Genomic DNA, 20070 nt, shown 5'->3' on the forward strand with positions numbered 1-20070 from the left:
TTATTTTAGAAGCGATGGCCGTCCACGGAACTACTTTGGGGGATGGTCTATTGTTTTGTTCTTTAAAGAAACTCAAGTCCTCCCTGGTCTAAGAGTTCCAGATTTTGCTCCCAAATGGTCTGTATTAACGCCTTACCTCCAACTGTCTGTTAGTGACAGGCCCTCCCCCGCTCAGAGGTGGCCCACAGGCCACCGACCACTCATCTCCACGAGAAGGAAGCCAGAGAACCAAGAAGGGAGGGGTGTGTGTGTCGGGCCTCCTCGCGCCCATGTCTGCAGCCCTCGGCCTTGAGCCACCCCAGCGACCTCTATGCGAGGCTCCTGTTTTACAGAAATCCTCTGATTAGAAAACTAAAGCAGTTCCAAGCGATTTTTCACTTTGTAAGAAGGCATCATGGATAAATATTCTTATTTTTTAAATTTTTAAAAAAGATTTATTTATTTAATTTATTTATTTTTGGCCGTGTTGGGTCTTTGTTGCTGTGCACGGGCTTTTCTCCAGTTGCAGTGAGCGGGGGCTACTCTTCGTTGCGGTGCACGGGCTTCTCTTGTTGCAGAGCACGGGCTCTAGGTGCCCAGGCTTCAGGAGTTGTGGCTCGCGGGCTCTGGAGCGCAGGCTCAGTAGTTGTGGCGCACGGGCTTAGCTGTTCCGTGGCATGTGGGATCTTCCCGGACCAGGGCTCGAACCCGTGTCCCCTGCAGTGGCAGGTAGATTCTTAACCACTGTGCCACCAGGGAAGCCCTGGATAAATATTTTAGATTGCTCTCCCCTGGCTGTGGAGGGGCAGCTGTGAATCTGTAGAATTCTCCCACTTTCTTGCCTGGCACAGAGTGCTTCTCGAAGGCCCACTCGGGAAGCAGGTGTATGGGAATTCATGATAAAGCATGTTCTTCCAAGCTGTGCCCATGAGTGCCACGTGGAGACGGCTGAACAGAAGCAGGGCAGGACAGAAAGGCCAGAGGGGGTGAAGCGGTGGCCCGACCGATGCAGCCAATGGGTGACTGCCCCCCGCCCCGAGTCCAGGAACACGGTCTGTCCTGGGACCCGCCACGTCTTGGCACCGTCTGAGAGAGCAGAGAAGGCCCGTGTCAGTGTCCGATGACCGTGGGCAGCGGTGAGCCACTACTTCGACAAGGACATGGGGTTTCCCCAGGGGACAGGGCCCTGCCGCACGGCCACACGGCGGAAACGGCACCATGCTGCTGCCCGGACCTCGCAAAACCGTAGCAGGAATTCATTTCTACACATCAAATCTATCTACACCCTTAAAAGCACCTGGGGCTACGGGCAGGGGCAGCCGTGGACATCAACTGCGTTTAAGGCCAAAATAAAGTTTTCATCCTCAACAGTCCGAAGGCGGCCGCTATGCAGGGGTCCCCCCCACACCTCTGCAGCCCTCGGGCATCTGCTGCCGGCACTCTTTGAACTTGATACTCTGTCCCTTCTGCCAGAGGAAAGTGCCAAGGCGGCTTCCTCTGCAGGAAGGGACCTCCGGAGCCCCCAACCTCGCTCCAAGTTTCTAGAGATAATCCTTTCTTCTTTGTGGGGGCCGGGAAGGTGGGAAGAGGAAAGGACGGCCACACGGCCATCCTTAAGAGCAACAAAGAAGCCCTTTAGGATTCCTGCCAAAGCAAAGCACGGATAACAGAACCAGAAATCCAACTTTTGGGGAAAGTTGATAGTAACTGAAGAAACTGAAGAAGGGACTACTCGGGCTTCCGATGTCATTTGAGCAGGACAGCACTGGGCCGGTCCGTCTTCCGTGAGGTCACTCACATTTCACGCAACAACAGTCACTGAGCTCTGGCTCTGTCTCTCTTCAGTGTCACTGACCCCAAGATGTTTCAACGCCTAGAGCAAGAGGACGGGCACCCAGGGCACCAATAAACATGCTCCAGCCCACGGCGACTTGGCCAATGACTGAGTAAACACGGGGATGCCAGAGAGACCTGTGGGGAAGAGCCCATGTCACCGTGTGTGTGCCCCCCTCAAGGAGGGGCTGACACCACCACCCCCTCCGTATGTGGACTGTGCTGTGATGACCTCCAATGAGGACAAGGTGGAGACTTGGGACAGTGGAGATGCCTGATAGGCATGACCCCGGCCAGAGGTCAGGGCAACGTTAGCAGACAGGTCATGCTGAGGGCAGAGACTCCTGATCCGATGTGTCGACAACAGCACTTTACCTCTGGTCTTCCTCTCAAACCCATCACCACGTCAACAATGAGAAAAACATCAAACAAATCCCGCCGGAGGGACATTCTACAAAACCCCTGACCAGTCCTCCTCAACAGCGTCCAGGCGTCCAGAACAGGGGCGTCTGAGCCACAGTTCCAGCCCAGGGGGGCCCAAGGAGATGCGGCAACCAGATGTCTGTGGGGCCTGGATGGGGTCCCGGGATGGGAAGAACTGAGAAGAGGTGAATGAACAACAGTGTCAACACTGGCTTGTTAAGTGTGACAAATGCACCGTCTAATGTAGAGGATAATAACGGGAAACTGGGAGTGGGGCACACAGGAACTCCGCACTGCTTCTGCAGTAATTCAGTAGGTCTCAAACTCTTCTAAAAACGAAGTCTGTGAAATTAAGAAAAGTCGAGGTAGCTGGGCAGCAACAACATCTGCACCTGTCAGGAGAGCTGCCTCCAACCCCGCAAACAGAACGCATAGAACAGCCGTCACCTCGAGACCAGCCCAGCTCCCCTCCTGTGAGTGCAACACCCGGGGGCTCTGGCAACGGCCAAAGGAGGTGAACTCAAGTTCTGGCCAGAACAGGACAGACTCGCCCTGCACCTGATGTGCCTGGCCCAAAGCTCCTTGTTGCAGACCCAGCGCCTGGCCAACCCCCACCCTGTCCTGCCCGCCAGAGCTGCGCCCTCTGCCAGCAAGGCCTCCTCTATGAAACCCAGACATGGAACCAAGCGTGTCACGGAGCTGGCCTTGGCTGTCTGCCCTTCGGGGACGACTATGACTCCTGCTGTCACCCAGTCCCCAGGCACCATTAAATCAGAACCTACTCCCGCCACGCTTGATCGAGACTCTGGGGGGCAGTGTGTGATCCCAAAGCCATGCGGCGCGGCCACACCTGTGTCCTTGGAAACTCTGGGCCCCCTGGGCCGGCCCTGCACCTCTCCTGAGGGACCTGCTGGCCTGGTGGGCTTCTTACTGCCCGCTCTCGGTGGCAGCACTGTCCTCAGGGAGGCCCCCAAATGTCCAGCCCCCGGGCGCCAAGCCTCTGCCTCGCTTCCTGTCTTGAAGAACCGTCTGGCGTCGTCTCCTTCCCATGTCCGGAAGACACGACAGGTGTCAGGAAGGTGCGCCCCTGCTGCCTGCTGCACCCTCTCTCAGAGCCTCTCAACCAACCCAGACAGAACAGAACCACAGCCTAAGGAAACGCCACGACGGCAGTGCATCCGCTCCTCCTTCTCCTCCCTCCGGCCAGCGAAGTCCAAGGACTCCCTCACCCACCCCATAGCTCCGACCCGCCTGGCCCGCTTTGTGAGTCTGTGGCACCTTGACCCTACGGGGTCCCCTCCTTCGGGCCGTGGGAGTCGTTCCCATTCCCTGAAAGGAGCCTGACAGCAGCCCTGGTCTAGAGGCAACAGTGCCCAGCTTCCAAGGCCTGAAAACCCAAAACCATGCCTGCCCTGCTCTTCAAGACGAGGTGGGGCAGGTGGGGAGGGCGGTTGTGGTCCTCCCCTTAGATCTGCCCACATGTGAAAGTACCGCCTTCTAACTGCCGGGCCTGGAACAGCAGAAACCCAGAGGAAGCTGGCACATGTGTCCCTGACAAACCACAGGGCGTGTGAGGGGCAGAGCTGACAGCCACCATGGACTCAGGGCCACACTGGTGCTGGCAGCAGAGGAAGGTTCCGGAGATACCTTGCAGGTGAAATCAGGAGGATGTGGAGGTTGATGAAACACGGGGGAAGCAGGAAGAGTCACGAACAAGTCCCAGGTCTCCCCATGGTCCCACCTGGGGGACAGGCCGAGTGTGGACGTGCTGATTTGTGGAGCTGGGGACACAGCTAAGGCAACAACACAGCCCGGGTGTCTATGGGGTCAGGGTTGGGTCTCAGCATGGCCATGGCTGGCCCCAAGCCTACCCATGCACTGCGCCGCCTCCAGGGTGCAGCTCCAGGAGAGGACCCCAGAGAGCCGGACCCTCACCCAGGGGCAGACCACCCCAGCTGGCCCTGTCTCGGTTCCCTTGTTCCTGCTGCAAGGTGGGAACACTATGATCCTGCTCTCCCTCCTGCCACCACTAGACAAGCAGTTGATAACACCAGTCTTTTCTGGCTCCTCTGAAAGCATCGCTTCCCAAGTCTGAGGACCTGGGTCATCACCCTACAAAGCACCAACTGCATGACTAACGCCACTCTCCCCAAAACGAAGATCTTTGACCACTGCCGCCATGAAGTGGATTCATCAGGTTCCTGCTAGCCTCACCGCGCATGTACTAGGACCATGTCAGGAGGGCGGGAGAAGGGCGGGCACGGTCCCAGGATCCCAGGACAAGCAGGCTGTCTGGAAGGCTGCCTGACTCCGCCCAAGACATCGACGTGGGGCCCCACCAGCTTCGCTTGGCAGCAACGCTGCATCCCAGGTCTGCTGAGAACGTTCATTTCCAACGCTGGGGCTTCATCACAGATGCCAGTTGGGGTCAGCAGGAGCAGAGGGGACACCCACTTAAGAGAAGGGAGTGAGCAAGGCTTCAAGTGAAGCAGCAGCCATAGTGCACACAAGCCAGGCTGGGCAGGCGCCGAGCCACCACCACGGGACCCCAGGGCAGGGGCCTCGGTGCCGGCCAAGATGTGCCCCGTGCACCTGCCTGGTGCCTCCTCGCCCCATGGGGGCTTCCTGTCCCCACTGCAGGCCACTAAGCTGGATGACACTTGAAAGACATCCAATCAACAGTGTCCATTATCTGAGGATCTCACCCCAAAGAGATATCCTTTTCCCTCAACTTAGAATAAATGGGACGTGAAAAAACAGAGTGTGTCTAACTCTCATGCTGGGGCATCAAGAAAAGGAAAGCCCAATTTCCACTTAAGGGGGCCTCACTCTCCCAGTAAGTTTCCAGCATCACTCTGACAACCTGGAAACTATCATCCATCAGGGAGCCCCGAGTCAAGGTGACCTGAGACACCTTCCAGATCGAGCGGCCTGCCCAGCCTCGCCTGGGGCCCCACACGTGGGCCACAGCAAGCAGCCTGCAGTTCAGCTGAGAACACAGACGTTTGGCATCAAGAACGCGGTAAATAATCCACTGGTCTCCACTGACAGGTTTTTTTTTGTTTGTTTTACATTTTTCACCTAAAACATCTCCTGTCATTTTTTAAAAAAATAAATTTATTTATTTTATTTATTTTATCTTTGGCTGTGTTGGGTCTGTGTTGCTGCGGATGGGCTTTCTCTAGTTGCAGTGAGTTGGGGCTACTCTTCATTGCAGTGCACGGGCTTCTCATTGCAGTGGCTTCTCTTGTAGTGGAGCACAGGCTCTAGGTACGCGGGCTTCAGTAGTTGTGGCTCATGGGCTCTAGAGTGCGGGCTCAGTAGTTGTGGCGCATGGGCTTAACTGCTCCGCGGCATGTGGGATCTTCTCAGACCAGGGCTCAAACCTATGTCCCCTGCATTGGCAGGTGGATTCTTAACCACTGCGCCACCAGGGAAGCCCTCATGTGTCATTTCTGAGAAAACAGTTTTATTTTATTTTCCTTGAGTGAGCTTAAATTAATTCAAATCACATTTTTAAACACATCCAAGTGGAAGGGAGCAGAACATCTTTTCCACTGAAAAAATACAAGACTATTTTTGGCCATGTGTACTCAGACCAGTTTTCAAAAATCTTCCTGACCAACACATTCTAGATGTGACTAGAAATTACTGTTTAAAATTGACAGTGGAGGAGCTTCCCTGGTGGCGTGGTGGTTAAGATTCTGCATGCCAATGCAGGGGACACGGGTTCGAGCCCTGGTCTGGGAAGATCCCACATGCTGCTGAGCAACTAAGCCTGTGTACCACAACTATTGAGCCTGCGCTCTAGAGCACACGAGCACAACTACTGAAGCCCGCATGCCTAGAGTTCGTGCTCCGAAACAAGAGAAGCCACTTCAGTGAGAAGCCCATGCACCACAACGATGAGTAGCCCACACTCGCCGCAACTAAAGAAAGCTCATGCACAGCAACAAATACCCAACACAGCCAAAAATAAAATAAACAAATTTATTAAAAAACAAAACAAAACAAAACTGACAGTGGAGGGACTTCCCTAGTGGCGCGGTGGTTAAGAATCTGTCTGCTGACACATGGTACACAGGTTCAGTCCCTGGTCTGGGAAGATTCCACATGCCGCAGAGCAACTAAGCCCATGCGCCATAACTACTGAGCCTGCGCTCTAGAGCCCGTGAGCCACAACTACAGAGCCCGTGTGCCACAACTACTGAAGCCCGTGCACCCTAGAGCCCACGTGCCGCAACTACTGAACCCACATGCTGCAACTACTGAAGCCCGCATGCCTAAAGCCCATGCTCTGCAACAAGAGAAGCCACTGCAATGAGAAGCCTGTGCACTGCAACGAAGAGTAGCCCCTGCTCGCCACCACTAGAGAAAGCCCACAAGCAGCAACGAAGACCCAACGCAACCAAAAATAAATAAAAAGAAAAACCCAAACTGACAGTGGATACGATTTTCCCGGTTGCTGGGCGAGGTTCAGTACGTCCCGAGCCCCGTGTTACAGACAGGTGCGTCCTCTGAGCAGGACACTGGAGCCGGGCATTGTGCTCCCAATCTCTGTAACTTCAGCTGTTAAAACGGGACAAACATACCCAGAATTCTCCCTCCTCTGACATGCGCTAAATCACACGTGCCAAGAAACAGCAGCCTTTTAGACATCACAGACAACCCCAGCTAGAGTCCTCTTGTGCTGTAAACATCCACTGACCAGAGAGACTAGAGGTGGGCAGTGAATGCCTGTGGCCGCCGAGGCGGTCAGACAGCCCGTGGTGGCAGCACCCGTGAATCCCAGGTGGGGAGGAGCAGACAGGAATGAAGGACGCTTCCCGAGCCTCACAGCTGCCTGATGGGCACGAGGCACATTCCACCTACCGGGAGCCAGCCCCTATTTCCACCCTCACTGCTTGGGCCTTCAGAAAAGAAAATGCCATAAATCAGATGTAAATATCATTTGTCTAGGAACCCACACAGTTTCTTTATGGAACTGGACACAGGATGCACCACCACAGTACGATGTTGCCACCCACTTGGTGACCCCTGCAAAACCTGGTAACCGACGCCCATGGCTGTTTCTTCTGATCCATGCAGCTCACACCACAATACCAGGGCACTGAAGTTTCCCAAAGTCTCTGAATAAATTCTGGCTCTGACTACCAGGGTGCTGGCTGGTCAACAGTTCAACATCAACATGAAGGCCCCAGGAGCAGGGAGGGGAGCCAGGGTGACTGAGACGTCAGCCTTCTTTTCCGTAGACTGGACAGGGAGAGGTGCCTTCAGCTCACACACTGAGTGTCACTCACACTTGCTCGGGGACCAGGGCCAGACGACAGGAGCTGGGAGGGGACCTCTGATCGCTCATGAGCTGAGTGAGTGACACTGAAGGAGTCTGGTGTCTGGGTTAAAACCCATTCATGTCATGGTCCAGGACCTAGCCAGCCCCTTTGACCTGGGCCAGCAGCCAAGAATGTCAGGCCACCGAATGAACCTTTCCTCCCAGAAAACAAAGGCTCCGGTGGGAACATGGCAGGAGGAGCCCCAGAGGTGCTTAACCTCCTGCTCCTCTACACAGACACCACCCCTCCTCCACTTCCTGCTCATCCACGCAGACACCACCCCCTTGTCTACTTCCTCCATGTCTACACAGACACCCGCCCCGACCCCACAGAGCTTTCTCTCAAGGCTTCACCTTCTCTTACAGAGTCCTCTGTGCTTCCTCTAGTAGGTGATTCTTCCCCAGGGCCAGAGCCCAGAACTTGAAGAAGAATGGCACCCCCTCCTCCACTGTCAAACATGGCACAGTACTTCACGGCCCTCAATTTTCCTCCAACCCTATCCAAGCCACACGCTGCACTGATGCCCCCGTCCGTGTTTCCATGTGACTCTCCCTCCATGGAGTCCAACGCTGCCTCTGACCTGTCCGGCACTGGAGCCTATTCCCCCCAGCAGGGCTGGCCTGAACTGTGACCGCTGGCACCAGTTCCTCTCGAACAAGGAAGGAGCAGGTGGGAGCAGGAGCAGAGGAGTAAGCCTCCAAATCAAGCCCCACCACCAGAGTGCTCCCAGCAGCCCACCCAGCAGCTTCCACCTCCATCTCATGGCCCCCCAGCACAAGAGGCTGGCAATGCTATCTCAGGTGTGGCCATGACACTTCCAACAGAATCGCAATTACACCCAAATAAGGAAGCGCCTGGATTTTGGTTGAATGCGACCAGCAGTGTCTACCACAGCCTAATTAAAAGGGTGATATTTTCCAAATTAACATAAGAAGGAAGCTCACTTGCTTGCTCCTGTTGCCAGGAGGCCTCGTTGGGCTCTGAGGGGTAACACCCTTAGAACCCTGAGTTACCACGCGCCTGCATTATAGGTGCCCCGTCCTTCCCTCTTACCAGATCTGCCCCACGTTGACCAGGGATGTGTAGAGGACCCAGAGAGCAGCCATGAGAACCATATTGGCACAGCCGGAGACCAGGATGAAAGAGGAGATGCCCAGCCCGAGGAGAGCCAGCGCATCCAGGTTGAAGTCCATGTGAGACCAGTCCAGCAGCCAGAGGACGGTGGGGGCATAGCTCACGGTCTCCCAGCTGACTTGCCCACGGAAGTGCTGCTGCACACTCCTCAGGTACACTCTGCAGGGCAGCAGTCCCCTGTCTCCAATCAGCTGCTTGTTCTGATGGAAGGCCACCAAGAATGCCACAACTGGAAGGAAAAGAAGACAAAAGGAACATGAACAGGACTACAGCCCTCTGTAGATACTTTTCAGACGTGCAGGGCCTCGGCTAGGCAAGAAGATGAGGCAGAGTCTAACCAGTGGTTTGGAATCAAAGCGTGGACTCAAGGGGTCTGAGCATTTCACAAAATCTTGGGGGAGATATTAGAAGATCCAACCTGGAGACGTCACAGTGTATGTGTATATGTACACATAGCTATGTGTGTTGTATCTACTTATACACAATGTATACGTGTATATAAAATAGACACACATTTATATAAAATATGTGCCTGATTACATAAAATGGTTAACTATCCCAGAATGAACTTTGCTTAAAGAAAATTTACAGTAAAACACTCATGTTAGAAAAATAGAAAGGCCTCAAATCTAAACTTCTACTTTAAGAAATCAGAAAAAAGAGTAAATTATATATAAAACAAGCATCAGAAAAGACTTTTTTTAAAAAAATTATTTATTTATTTATAGCTGTGTTGGGTCTTTGTTTCTGTGCGAGGGCTTTCTCTAGTTGCGGCGAGCGAGGGCCACTCTTCATTGCGGTGCGCGGGCCTCTCACTGTCGCGGCCTCTCTTGTTGCGGAGCACAGGCTCCAGACGCGCAGGCTCAGTAGTTGTGGGTCACGGGCCCAGCTGCTCCGCGGCATGTGGGATCTTCCCAGACCAGGGCTCGAACCCGTGTCCCCTGCATTGGCAGGCAGATTCTCAACCACTGCGCCACCAGGGAAGCCCAGAAAAGACATTTTTAAAAAGAGGTGAAATCAGTGAAATTGAGAACAGGGGAAAAAAATAGAGAAAATCAATAAAACCAAAAGTTGGTTCTTCAATAAAATCAATATAATTGTTAGAACTCTAGTCAGACTAACCAAGCAAAGGAAAGAAGACACCAATATCAGGGATCAAAAAAAGAACACTGCTACAGATCCCACAGGTGTAAAAAGATAATACAGAAATACTATACATCTCTCTAAGATCTTAAGTTTGACAACTTAGATGAAATAGGCGAATTAGTTGAAAGACGCAAACTACCAAAACTCACAAAAGAAGAAATAAAGATAATACATCACAACCAGCTAACTTCATCTCAGAAATGCAAGGCTGGTTCAACCCTCAAAAAACTATCCATGGGGACTTCCCTGGTGGTCCAATGGCTAACTGCGCTCCCAATGCAGGGGGCCTGGGTTCTGTCCCTGGTCGGGGAACTAGGTCCCACATGCTGCAACTAAGAGTTCACACGCCTCAACTAAAGATCCTGCATACCGCAACTAAAAGATCCCGCATGCCACAACTAAAAGATTCTGCATGCCGCAACTAAATATCCCGCACGCAGCAAGGAACATCCCAAGTGCCACAACTAAGACCCAGGAAGCCAAATAAATAAATAAATAAATAATTTAAAAAAAAGAACAATCAATGTGATCACCATACTAACAAACTAAATCAGAAAACCATAAGATAGTATCAACAGACCCACAAAAAAGTACATGAAATAATTCATCCATTCATGGTAAAAAAAAACTTCCAGCAAATTAGGAATAGAAGGGTACTTCATCAGTCTATAAAACGTAACTATGAAAAACCTACAGCCAAGATCGTACTTAAAGATTAATGACTGAATATTTTCCCCTGAATATTTGGAACAAAGCAAGACTATCTCTTCTCTTATTACTCATATTCAACACTGTACAGGAAATCCTAGTTAGTGCAATAAGGCAAGTATAAGAAATAAAGGTATATAGGTTAGAAAGGAAGAAATGAAACTATCTCTATTAATAGACTGCCTATGTAGAAAATCCCAAAGAATCGACAAAAAAGAAAGAAGAAAAAAAAAAAAGCCCTCATAGCACTAATAAGTGAGTTTAAGAAGGTCACAGAATACAAGACCAATATACAAAAGTCAATTATATTCCTATATATCAGCAATGAACAACTGTAAGCTGAATGTTTAAATATTACAATAGCCACCAAAAAAAGTGCCTAGATAAAAAACTAACAAGATATACGCAGAATCCGTACGTGGGAAACTACAAAACATGATGAGAGAAATCAAAGAAGATCGAAATAAATGGAAAGATTCATTGTGTTCATGAATTGGAAGAAGAGTCAGCATTATTAAGATGTCAGTTCTCCCCAGTTTGATCTATAGATTCAATGCAATCTAAATCAAAACATCCAGTAAGCTTTTCCATAGATATTGACAAGCTGATTCTAAAATGTATATGTAAGAGCAAAGGAACTAGGATAGCCAAAATAATTCCGATAACGAACAAAGTTAGAGGACTCATTTTACCCAATTTCAAGACTTACTACAAAGCTACAGTAATCAAGACAGTGTGGTATTAGCAAAAGTACAGACACATAAATCAATGGGAGACTAGAGAGCCCAGAAGTAGACCTACACAAAGACAGTCAACTGATTTCTGACAAGGGTGCAAAGACAATTACAGAGAAAGACAGTATTTTCAACAAGCGGTGCTGGGAACAACTAGGCGTCATATGCAAAAAAATGAACCTTGACACATAACTCACACTTTGTACAAAAATTTATTCAAAAAGGACCAGAGACCTAAATGTAAAACATAAAAGTATGGAACTTCTAAAATAAAATATAGAAGAAAATCTATGTGACTTGGGTTTGGCAATGAGTTTTTAGATACAACACCCAAAGCATGATCCATGAAAGAAAAAACTGATAAATTCTACTTTATCAAATGAAAAACTTTTGCTCTGTAAAAGACATTTTTAAGAGAATGAAAAGACAAGCCATAGACTGGGAAAAATACCTGCAAATCACATATCTGATAAAGGACTTGAATCCAGAATAAAGTACCATTAAAACTCAACAACAAGAAAACAAACAACCCAGTTTTTTAAAGGGCAAAAGATCTGAACAGATACTGAAAGTCATCTGCTTCATACAAAGAAGACACACAGATGGCAAATAAGCACATAAAAGATGCTTAATATCATTTGTTAGTGGGGAAACGCCAATTAAAACCGCAATGCAGGGGCTTCCCTGGTGGTGCTGTGGTTAAGAATCTGCCTGCCAATGCAGGGGACATGGGTGCGTGCCCTGGTCCGGGAAGATCCCACATGCCGCAGAGCAACTAAGCCCGGGAGCCACAACTACTGAGCCTGCGCTCTAGAGCCCGCGAGCCACAACTACTGAAGCCCACGTGCCTGGAGCCTGTGGTGCTCTGCACCAAGAGAAGCCACCGCAATGAGAAGCCTGTGTACCCCAACGAAGAGTAGCCCCCGCTCACCGCAACTAGAGAAAGCCCAGGTGCAGCAACAAAGACCCAACGTAGTCAAAAATAAATAAATAAATAAAAAATTTTTTAAACTTTAAAAAAAAACAACGCAATGCAGTATCACCACACACCTATCATAACAGACAAAATCCAAAACACTGAAAATACCGAATGCTCCAGAGGATTCAGAAAAAGAGGAACTCTCATTCATTGCTGGTGGGATGCAAACTGGTACGGTCACTCTGGAGGACAGTTTGGCAGTTTCTTATAAAGTTAAACATAGATTTACCATATGACCCAGCAATTACACTCTTACGTGTTCACCCAAGTGAACTGAAAACTTACATTTACACAAAAGCCTGCATGCAAATGTTTACAGGAGCTTTGTTCATAATTGCTAAAACTGGAAACAGCATAGATGTCCCTCAGAGCCTGAATGGATAAAAACTGTGGTGCGTTCATAAAATGGTATGATATTCAGAGAGAATATCAACGGAATGTTGATTCACTCAACAGCATGGAAAGACCTCAAGTACATTTTACTAAGTAAAGGAACCCAGACCCAAAGGCTACACACTGTAGGATTCCATTCATCTGACACACTGGAAAAGACAAAACCATGGGGCAGAACACAGACCAGAGCATGCCAGGGGCTGCAGGGGGAAGCCGATTACGTGCACAGGGGAATTTTCAAGAGATGTAACTATTCTGGTACAGTACTAGAGTGATGGATAACTATGCATTTGTCAAAACCCATAATTGTACATCATAAAAAATGAACTTTAATGTATATAAACTATCAAAACAACCCAGCCAGGAGGTCAGGGGATGCCAGGATGGAATGCAGACTGTGACAAATGAATCAAACTCATCACAAATGTATAACTTGTTCACACTGAATGCAAGGAAAGAGGGAGGGCTGGCCTAAGAAACTTTGGAAATTGTTCTGAGTAAAAACTAAGGACAAAGACAAAAGTAACTGTATAGAAACACCGGAGTCTAATTGGGGGTAGGCGAACAATTCTAAGACTGCTTTGCATGTGCATTGGGGTTTAGCAAATAAACCATGGGGGATGGTGGGGCAAGATTTCTCACTAGTGGAGAAGGAGGTTCCAGATAAGCAAGAAGGGAAGGCCAACACACACCCCACGTATTGGATGAGAATCGGAGATGCCAATGAGAATTCATGTTTACCCTAATATACATTCAAATGGATATGCAGAGAAATGACCATATGTGAGTGAGCACACCCACATATGTAACACAGCTCTGTTTGCTAAGAGTCTGGAAGCAGTGACACCCCAGTAGCAATGGGCACTCTCAGCACAGCACCCAGATCTGGGTTCCTAACACCACTCTCCAATAAAAGGAACGAGGGCTCCTGGAGAAATGGCTGGTTTTAGGGCTGGGAAATGAAAGGAGCCTGCAGCATCCTGTAGTACCACAAAGTAAGGAAGCTCTCGAAAAATAAAGAATGGAGGCATGTCACAGGGATACGGGAGACAACTGGGAAGAACCACCACTGACCAGAGCCGGACAATTTGATACCACGAGTAACACTGCTGGACCACAACCCACAGTGTAAACAAATATGACAATTGCCAAATAAATTCCTTACAGAGGAGATCCAAATAACATGTGGAGATGCCCCCTCGGGGGGTCCCTGGAGCATGGACTGGACCCCATGACTGGGTTCCAGAGGACAGAGAACAGACGGAAAAAGGAGAACCTGACAGAGGAGACACCTGGCAGACACACCTCAACCAGGTGATCCAGGTCAGTATCACCCGTGATGTGAAGGGCACCTCTCCTCTGTGGGATTCTCCCCAAACCCAGAACCTGTCCAGTCACGAGAAGACACCAGACAAGCCCAATTTGAGGGACATTCTACCAAACACATGACCAGACTTGCTCAAAACTGTCAAGGTCATGAAGAGCCAGGGAAGTCCAGAGACTGCTGCAGACCAGAGGGGACAGAGGAGCCATGACGGCTATCGCAGCGCGGGGACACCGGATGGGAAGGGGTGCTGGTGGAAAACCAATAAGGTCTGGAGCTTGGTTAATAGTTTTGTTTTGTTTTTAAAGGCAAATGTTTCTTGAATACTACGTGCGGCTCACTGCAACTGCAGGAAGAAAATTGAGACCTGATCCCCCCATGACAGCAGATGTCCAGGATGTCATGAATAAAGACAGAGCACCGGACACCAGAGGGTCAGCAGGGAGGGCTCCCCTGGTCTTCTCCTCACACCCCTCCTGCTGCCTCCATCACTGGGCAAAAGCTGCCCAAGTCCACATGCCACCGACTTTCCTGGTAACGTGGAGGCCACCCCCACAGTGGTGCCCACCCAGCCCTGTCTGTGTGTGTGTGCACATCCACACACACGCACCCAGGTGGAGCCTGTCTCTCCCGACTCAGACTACATGGGGACCTAATTAGCAATGGCTGAACAGCTGGACATCTTCCCTCCCCACAACCACAGTCCAATGCCATGAAAAAAAAACAAGATTTGGTCTCACTAGTTAAAAAGTAAATCTACCAACAACACGTTAAAAGGATCATACACCCTGATCAAGTGGGATTCATCTCAGGGATGCAAGGATTCTTCAATATATGCAAATCAATCAATGTGATACACCATATTAACAAATTGAAGAATAAAAACCATATGATCATCTCAACAGATGTAGAAAGAACTTTTGACAAAGTTCAACACCCATTTACGATATTTTCAATTTTTAATTTAAAAAAATTTAAAGTTTTAAATTGTGGTAAAATACACAAAGCATAAAACATACCATCTTAACTAAAAAAAAAAAAAAAAAGTAAATCTAAGGCAAGCATCATAGGAAACTTCCTACCTTACAGGAAAAAATGAAAATAGAATGGATTTAAATTTCAGAAGAAAAAAACCTATTCATTTTCATGCCTGTTATAGAAATGGCTAAATAAAGAAAAACATTTTCAAAAAATCATAGGATCTCAAAGCTAAACCAAACAACCAACCTTAGAAAGGCTCAGTCAGCCCCCACCCCGCTCTAGGAGTCAGCCCTCTGCCCAGCTCTAGGAAGGAAGGCGACACCCCCCCACAGCTCTAGGAAAGGAGGAGACAGCCCCTGCCCAGCTCTAGGAAAGAAGGAGACACCCCCTCCCCCCCAGCTCTAGGAAGGAAGGAGACAGGGCCCAGGCATGACACTCTCAGCTGCTCCCTGGTGGGGTAACCCACAGACTGACCTAGGAGAGGTTTCCAGGTCACCTAATATGCATTATCAAGGATGTCTGCAAATATTTTCTTTAAAAAATCAAAAAGAAAAAATTTATTTTTCTCTCCCCTTCAGATAAAGTGCTATAAAATTAAAACAGAACCATCTCCGAAATGTCACTCTCCGATGGGTGGTTTTATGGGCTGTGGCTAAATTCTGGGCCTTAGAAAAATAACCTCCAGTACTTTTTCTTTAAAGGCGTGTGCTGTAGAGAGCTCAGAGGTAGGGCAGGTTTGTTCCTTAAACAAACTGGAAGCATTTTACAGAGAAGCTTGTGAAACCAAGCAGAGCATTTCATTAGCAATCGAGGGGCCTGGAGGGAAGAACTAACTTCCCATGAATCTTGGAAGCGCTGAAAGCTCAGAACAACAGAAAATGAAGCAAGATTCGAGTGCTCTTTTGGTTCCATTTTCTTCCTCAAAATTTCCAAAGAACACCTAAGAGTTCAGCAAATGCAGGTGTGTGTGGTTCTGCTGGGCTGCGCCAGTGCTGGGCCTGGGCGCTGACTGGCCTCAAGGCTAAGCTACCAGACCCCAGGTGAGACCTCTTGACCGTGAGTGAGACAAGCTGCCGCTGTTAGAGGGTGCAGTTTAGGTTCACCTCAGACGCTCCAACAGTGACTGGCAGCTGGGAGGAAAGACCTAATAAACTCCACTACACGTAACGTAAACAAGGAAAGACACAAGCATGACACTGCACAGCAAATCTGAACCAAAAGGATAGTACCGTAAACTGGCAAAGCCAGGAATCAGAGTTGGGCTGAAACTAGCTGTGAGATCTTTTTGAAGTAGGATTTTAAAAGATATATTATCCTGGGGACTCCAAAGTACCGTATGAAACTGGGGAGATAAATAATTTTGCTGATGTGTCAAAAAGTCCTCCATTCGCTCCAGTGCTCGCAGTTCCTTCTGGAGAGCACCATGGCAGTCACCTACACACGGTTACTCAGACGGTCCTGGCCATCACGGCGGTGGGTCCCATATGAGGGCACAATTCCTGGGGCCTGGGAGGAGCTCACCTTCTCCATCAGATCCTTGTTTAGCTTCAGGCTCTGGTCTGAGCTGGGAGTCTCAGTGCGTTGGTGGTCCCCAACGGGGTACATCTGGGACCCACTGGGGTGTCTGGACAGACATGGGCCTGGAGTCAGCAGACTAGGCAGGGCCAGAGAAGCTTGTCCAAAACTAGGGCAGGAGTCTTAAGTCTGAGTGAGCTCACCTGGGCCCTGAGAAGGAACGAGGAAGGGAGCTCAGAGCCACGCCATCACATAACAAGGACCCGGGCCAGGATGGCAAGGCAGCAGACTCGAAAAGCTCCCAGAGAGGAAAAAAGGTCCCTGTGGTATTGTCATATCATAAGAAATATTTATTTGGTCTTCGTCCAGGTTCCTGGCACAAAGCTCCTAAAACCCCGGGGATTTCCTGAGTGATGGGGTGAGAGGAGCATCTGTTATTCATAATAAGCCCCTTTCAACCTTACCTGGGTTTATACCAATGAGGTGATTCTTGGAGGATGGGGGCTGGTTGCCAGAGGAAATTTCAGCCCCACTCCTGACCTCTGACCTCCCGGGACGGGGAGGGGCTGGAGACGCAGCTGATCTCCAACAGCCAGGGATTTAATCAGTCCTGCCTGTGTAATGGAGCCTCCACACAAACCCCAAATGGAGGGGTTCAGGGAGGTGCTGGGAGGGTGGCTCCCGGGGAGGGCGTGAGGGTCTACACCCCTTCCCACACCTTCCCTGGGCATCTCTCCCATCTGGCTGTTCCCGAGTCATGTCCTTTATGATAAACCAGTAACATAAGCAAAGTGTTCCCCTGAGTTCTGTGAGCCGTTCTGGCAAGTTATGGAACCTGAGGAGGGGGTCGTGGGAACCCCAATTTACATATGGTTGGTCAGAAGCACAGGTGACGGCCTGGACTTCTCATTGGCGTCTGCGGGGGGCGGGGCGGGTGTCTCGTGGGACTGAGCCCTCAGCCTGTGGGGACGCCGGGCAGTTAGGGTCAGAACGAACTGACTTGCAGGACACTCAGGTGGTGTCTGGACAATCAGACGATTACTCGGTGTCAGAAAAAACCCACATCTGGTGTCAGAAGCATGTGAGCAGAAGAAATAAAAGTGCTTCCCTTTAGTCACCTGCAAAAGAGCGGGAGTCAGACTATGTAAAGACCCCTTGACACCACAAAGTTCTGAGGAAAACTGCTCTGAGAGCCACAGACCCAGGCAAGTGGACAATTTCTATGTATGCAAGGAAGGACACAGAAAGTTCACCTTCTCTGTATCCTTTCTTGGAAAGTTGTTTTGGGATATGCTCCAGTAAAGAGAGAGAATAAACCCCAAAACAAGACACGAGATCTGAGGAATTACAACTCAGAGAGAACAAGGGGCCTCTCGGGTGGGCAGTCTCTGACCTGAGTGTCACACCCAGGGCCTGGGGTGCTGAGCCGGGGAGGGGGGAGGACACAGTTGGAAAAGTATCCTGTGGTGGCACAGAGCAATGATAAAGACTGCAAAACGTCAAGGAAATTTTATGGAGCAGGAGCTGATCCTAGAAGACAGAGGACAGAGGTATTAAACACCGTCCCTGGCTGCAAGGAGCTCCCAGGGAGTCGCACAGACAGGTAGACTAATGACACTAAGAACTCTGTTAGATGTGAAGAGAGTGAAGGAAGCATAGGCTAGGGGTCCATTATTCAGCCTCGTGGTGGGGTCAGCAGTCCATGAGGGCAACTGTAACACTCAACATCAAGTGAAAGCTGTGGACAGCCTGTGGCATTGTGGGAAATTCCTGGGACTTAAGGGACTCTGAGGTAGCTCACAGTCCCCAGGAGATCTGGAACCCTCCAGAAAGAAATCAGTACAGGGCGACTGCCTACTTGCCGGAGCCATCTCAGCCAGGGACCCTCGTCCCTGAAGATGGTAAACTGGTTCCTTCGTGCGGCTGAAAAACACTGACTCTACCCCAAATAGCGAGAAAAGATGGGGGGGCAGGGAATGCATTTGCCAAAGCAAATAATTCTGTGCTCAGCACCGGCCTTAAAATATCTTCTTGACCCACTGGTTCAAAACGGTTTCTTTCTTAACCGAACTGAGAACCCCTGTGGAGATCAAAGGCAGCCCCGCACACTGGAAAGCCGAGCTGAGTTTTTTATAAGCTGTGCTCTCTGCGAGTGAAGCCACCGGGGTTTTTCACTGTCATGGCGCCGGTTTAAGGGTCTGTTAAAGTCTCGCAGATTAACTTTGTCTTGACTCCATCTTTTGCTAAATGACAGCTCAAACGTTTAGAATGACTAATCCCGTGGAGAATAAAGCAATACTGGCAATAAGTATTTTCTATAGTAACTTAGAGCGCACGAGAGTCGTAAGTGAATCCCCCAGCGCCGCACACCAAGCCTCACCGCGCGCTGGGCCCTGGTCCCCGCGGCGCCCCGCTCGGTGTTTGATGACGGTCGCTGTGCAAAGCGCGGCATTTCCACCCCCTTGGAACGCATGTTCTGAAGACGCAGAAATGACGCCGGGACGGCCGGTGCCCGCGACGTGCAATCCCGGCCGGCCCTCCGGGTACCAGCGCCCTCCGGAACCCTCTAGAAGGGGGACTGCCCACTGGCCCCAGGCCATCTCAGCCGGGGCTGTGCCCCATCCCCACTGGCCCCCGCACTGCCACGTTTGTCTGAGAAGCCCAGTTTGGCTTCAGGCACCGCTGCTCGGCTCAGGGCGTTTGCGCCCCTCCAGGCGTGGGGACCGGGGTGGAGGGGGTGTGCACTCCGCGCGCGCGCGGAGGGGGGGCGTCCGGGTGTCCAGCGGTGTTCTGGGGGGCGGCCTGGGGCGAGGGGAGGGAGAGAGGGAGGCTGGGGCAGACCGCGCGGTTCTCCGCCTGGTCAAACCTGGCTCGCACAGAACTCCGCAGGTGAGGCCGCACCTGCTGCTCAGGCCTCAAAGCTGCGGAGCCGCGGGGAGGGCGGCGGGGCCGCAGCTCGTGGAACCTGCAGGCGGCAAAGCGGAGTCACCGCCTCACGAGCTCCTGGTCAGTGCGGGGTCGGCGTGGGGGCCCCCCAGACCTCCAGGACGGAGGGGCGCGCAGGGCCAAGGCTCGACCGCGAACCCGCTTGGGGGTGGGCCTGAGGGTGGGGGGCAGGGCGCGAGCGGAGGGGCCACACTGGGGCGCCTGGCCCCGCGGACTCACAGTAAACGAAAGCGAGGGCCTTCAGGAGCACGATCCTGGTCAGCCAGAAGGTGCCCGCGCGGAGGCGGGCTGGGCAGCCCGCGGGGTCGCGCCCTGGCCCTGGCGGAGATTCAGGCGCCAGGCCCGCGGCCCCGGCCTTCCGCCTCCTCAAGGGTTCCTCCGGCGCCGCCATCGCCGGGCCGTCGGAGCGCATGCGCGAGGAGCGCCGCGCGCTGAAATGCCCCCACCCACGCCGAGAGACCCCGCCCACACTTGGAGGTCCGACCAACTCCGGCCAGCCACGCCCATGCGCGGGGGGCGAGGACCCGTCCTGATACCGCGCGCGCTCCCCGCAGGTCGCTCGGGGCGCTGCAGCCGTGAGAGTAAGGGGGTGGGTTCGTGGAGAACGGCGCGACGCCCCACCTGGAGCGGGCTTGACCCACT

The 20070-nt window shown here is 51.1% G+C and overlaps 1 protein-coding gene across 3 annotated transcripts in view; it reads right to left on the bottom strand.

The window, feature by feature from the left end:
- The window catches only part of LMF1 (lipase maturation factor 1), an 81827-nt gene extending 61962 nt beyond the window's left edge, over positions 1 to 19865 (bottom strand). For 2 of the 3 annotated variants that reach the window (XM_059898805.1, XM_059898806.1), the window contains exons 1-2: positions 19648 to 19865; positions 8622 to 8931 (exon numbers count right to left, since the gene is read on the bottom strand). In XM_059898805.1, coding sequence (XP_059754788.1) covers positions 8622 to 8931; positions 19648 to 19840 — 503 coding nt within the window. In that variant the 5' untranslated portion in view covers positions 19841 to 19865. Of the gene's footprint in view, positions 1 to 8621; positions 8932 to 19647 lie in introns of those variants that run through there. The other variant, XM_059898807.1, reaches the window with a different exon arrangement.
- Between the last annotated feature and the right edge of the window lie 205 nt (positions 19866 to 20070).

The sequence above is a fragment of the Balaenoptera ricei genome, chromosome 15, assembly GCF_028023285.1.
Source record: "Balaenoptera ricei isolate mBalRic1 chromosome 15, mBalRic1.hap2, whole genome shotgun sequence".
NCBI lineage: Eukaryota > Metazoa > Chordata > Mammalia > Artiodactyla > Balaenopteridae > Balaenoptera > Balaenoptera ricei.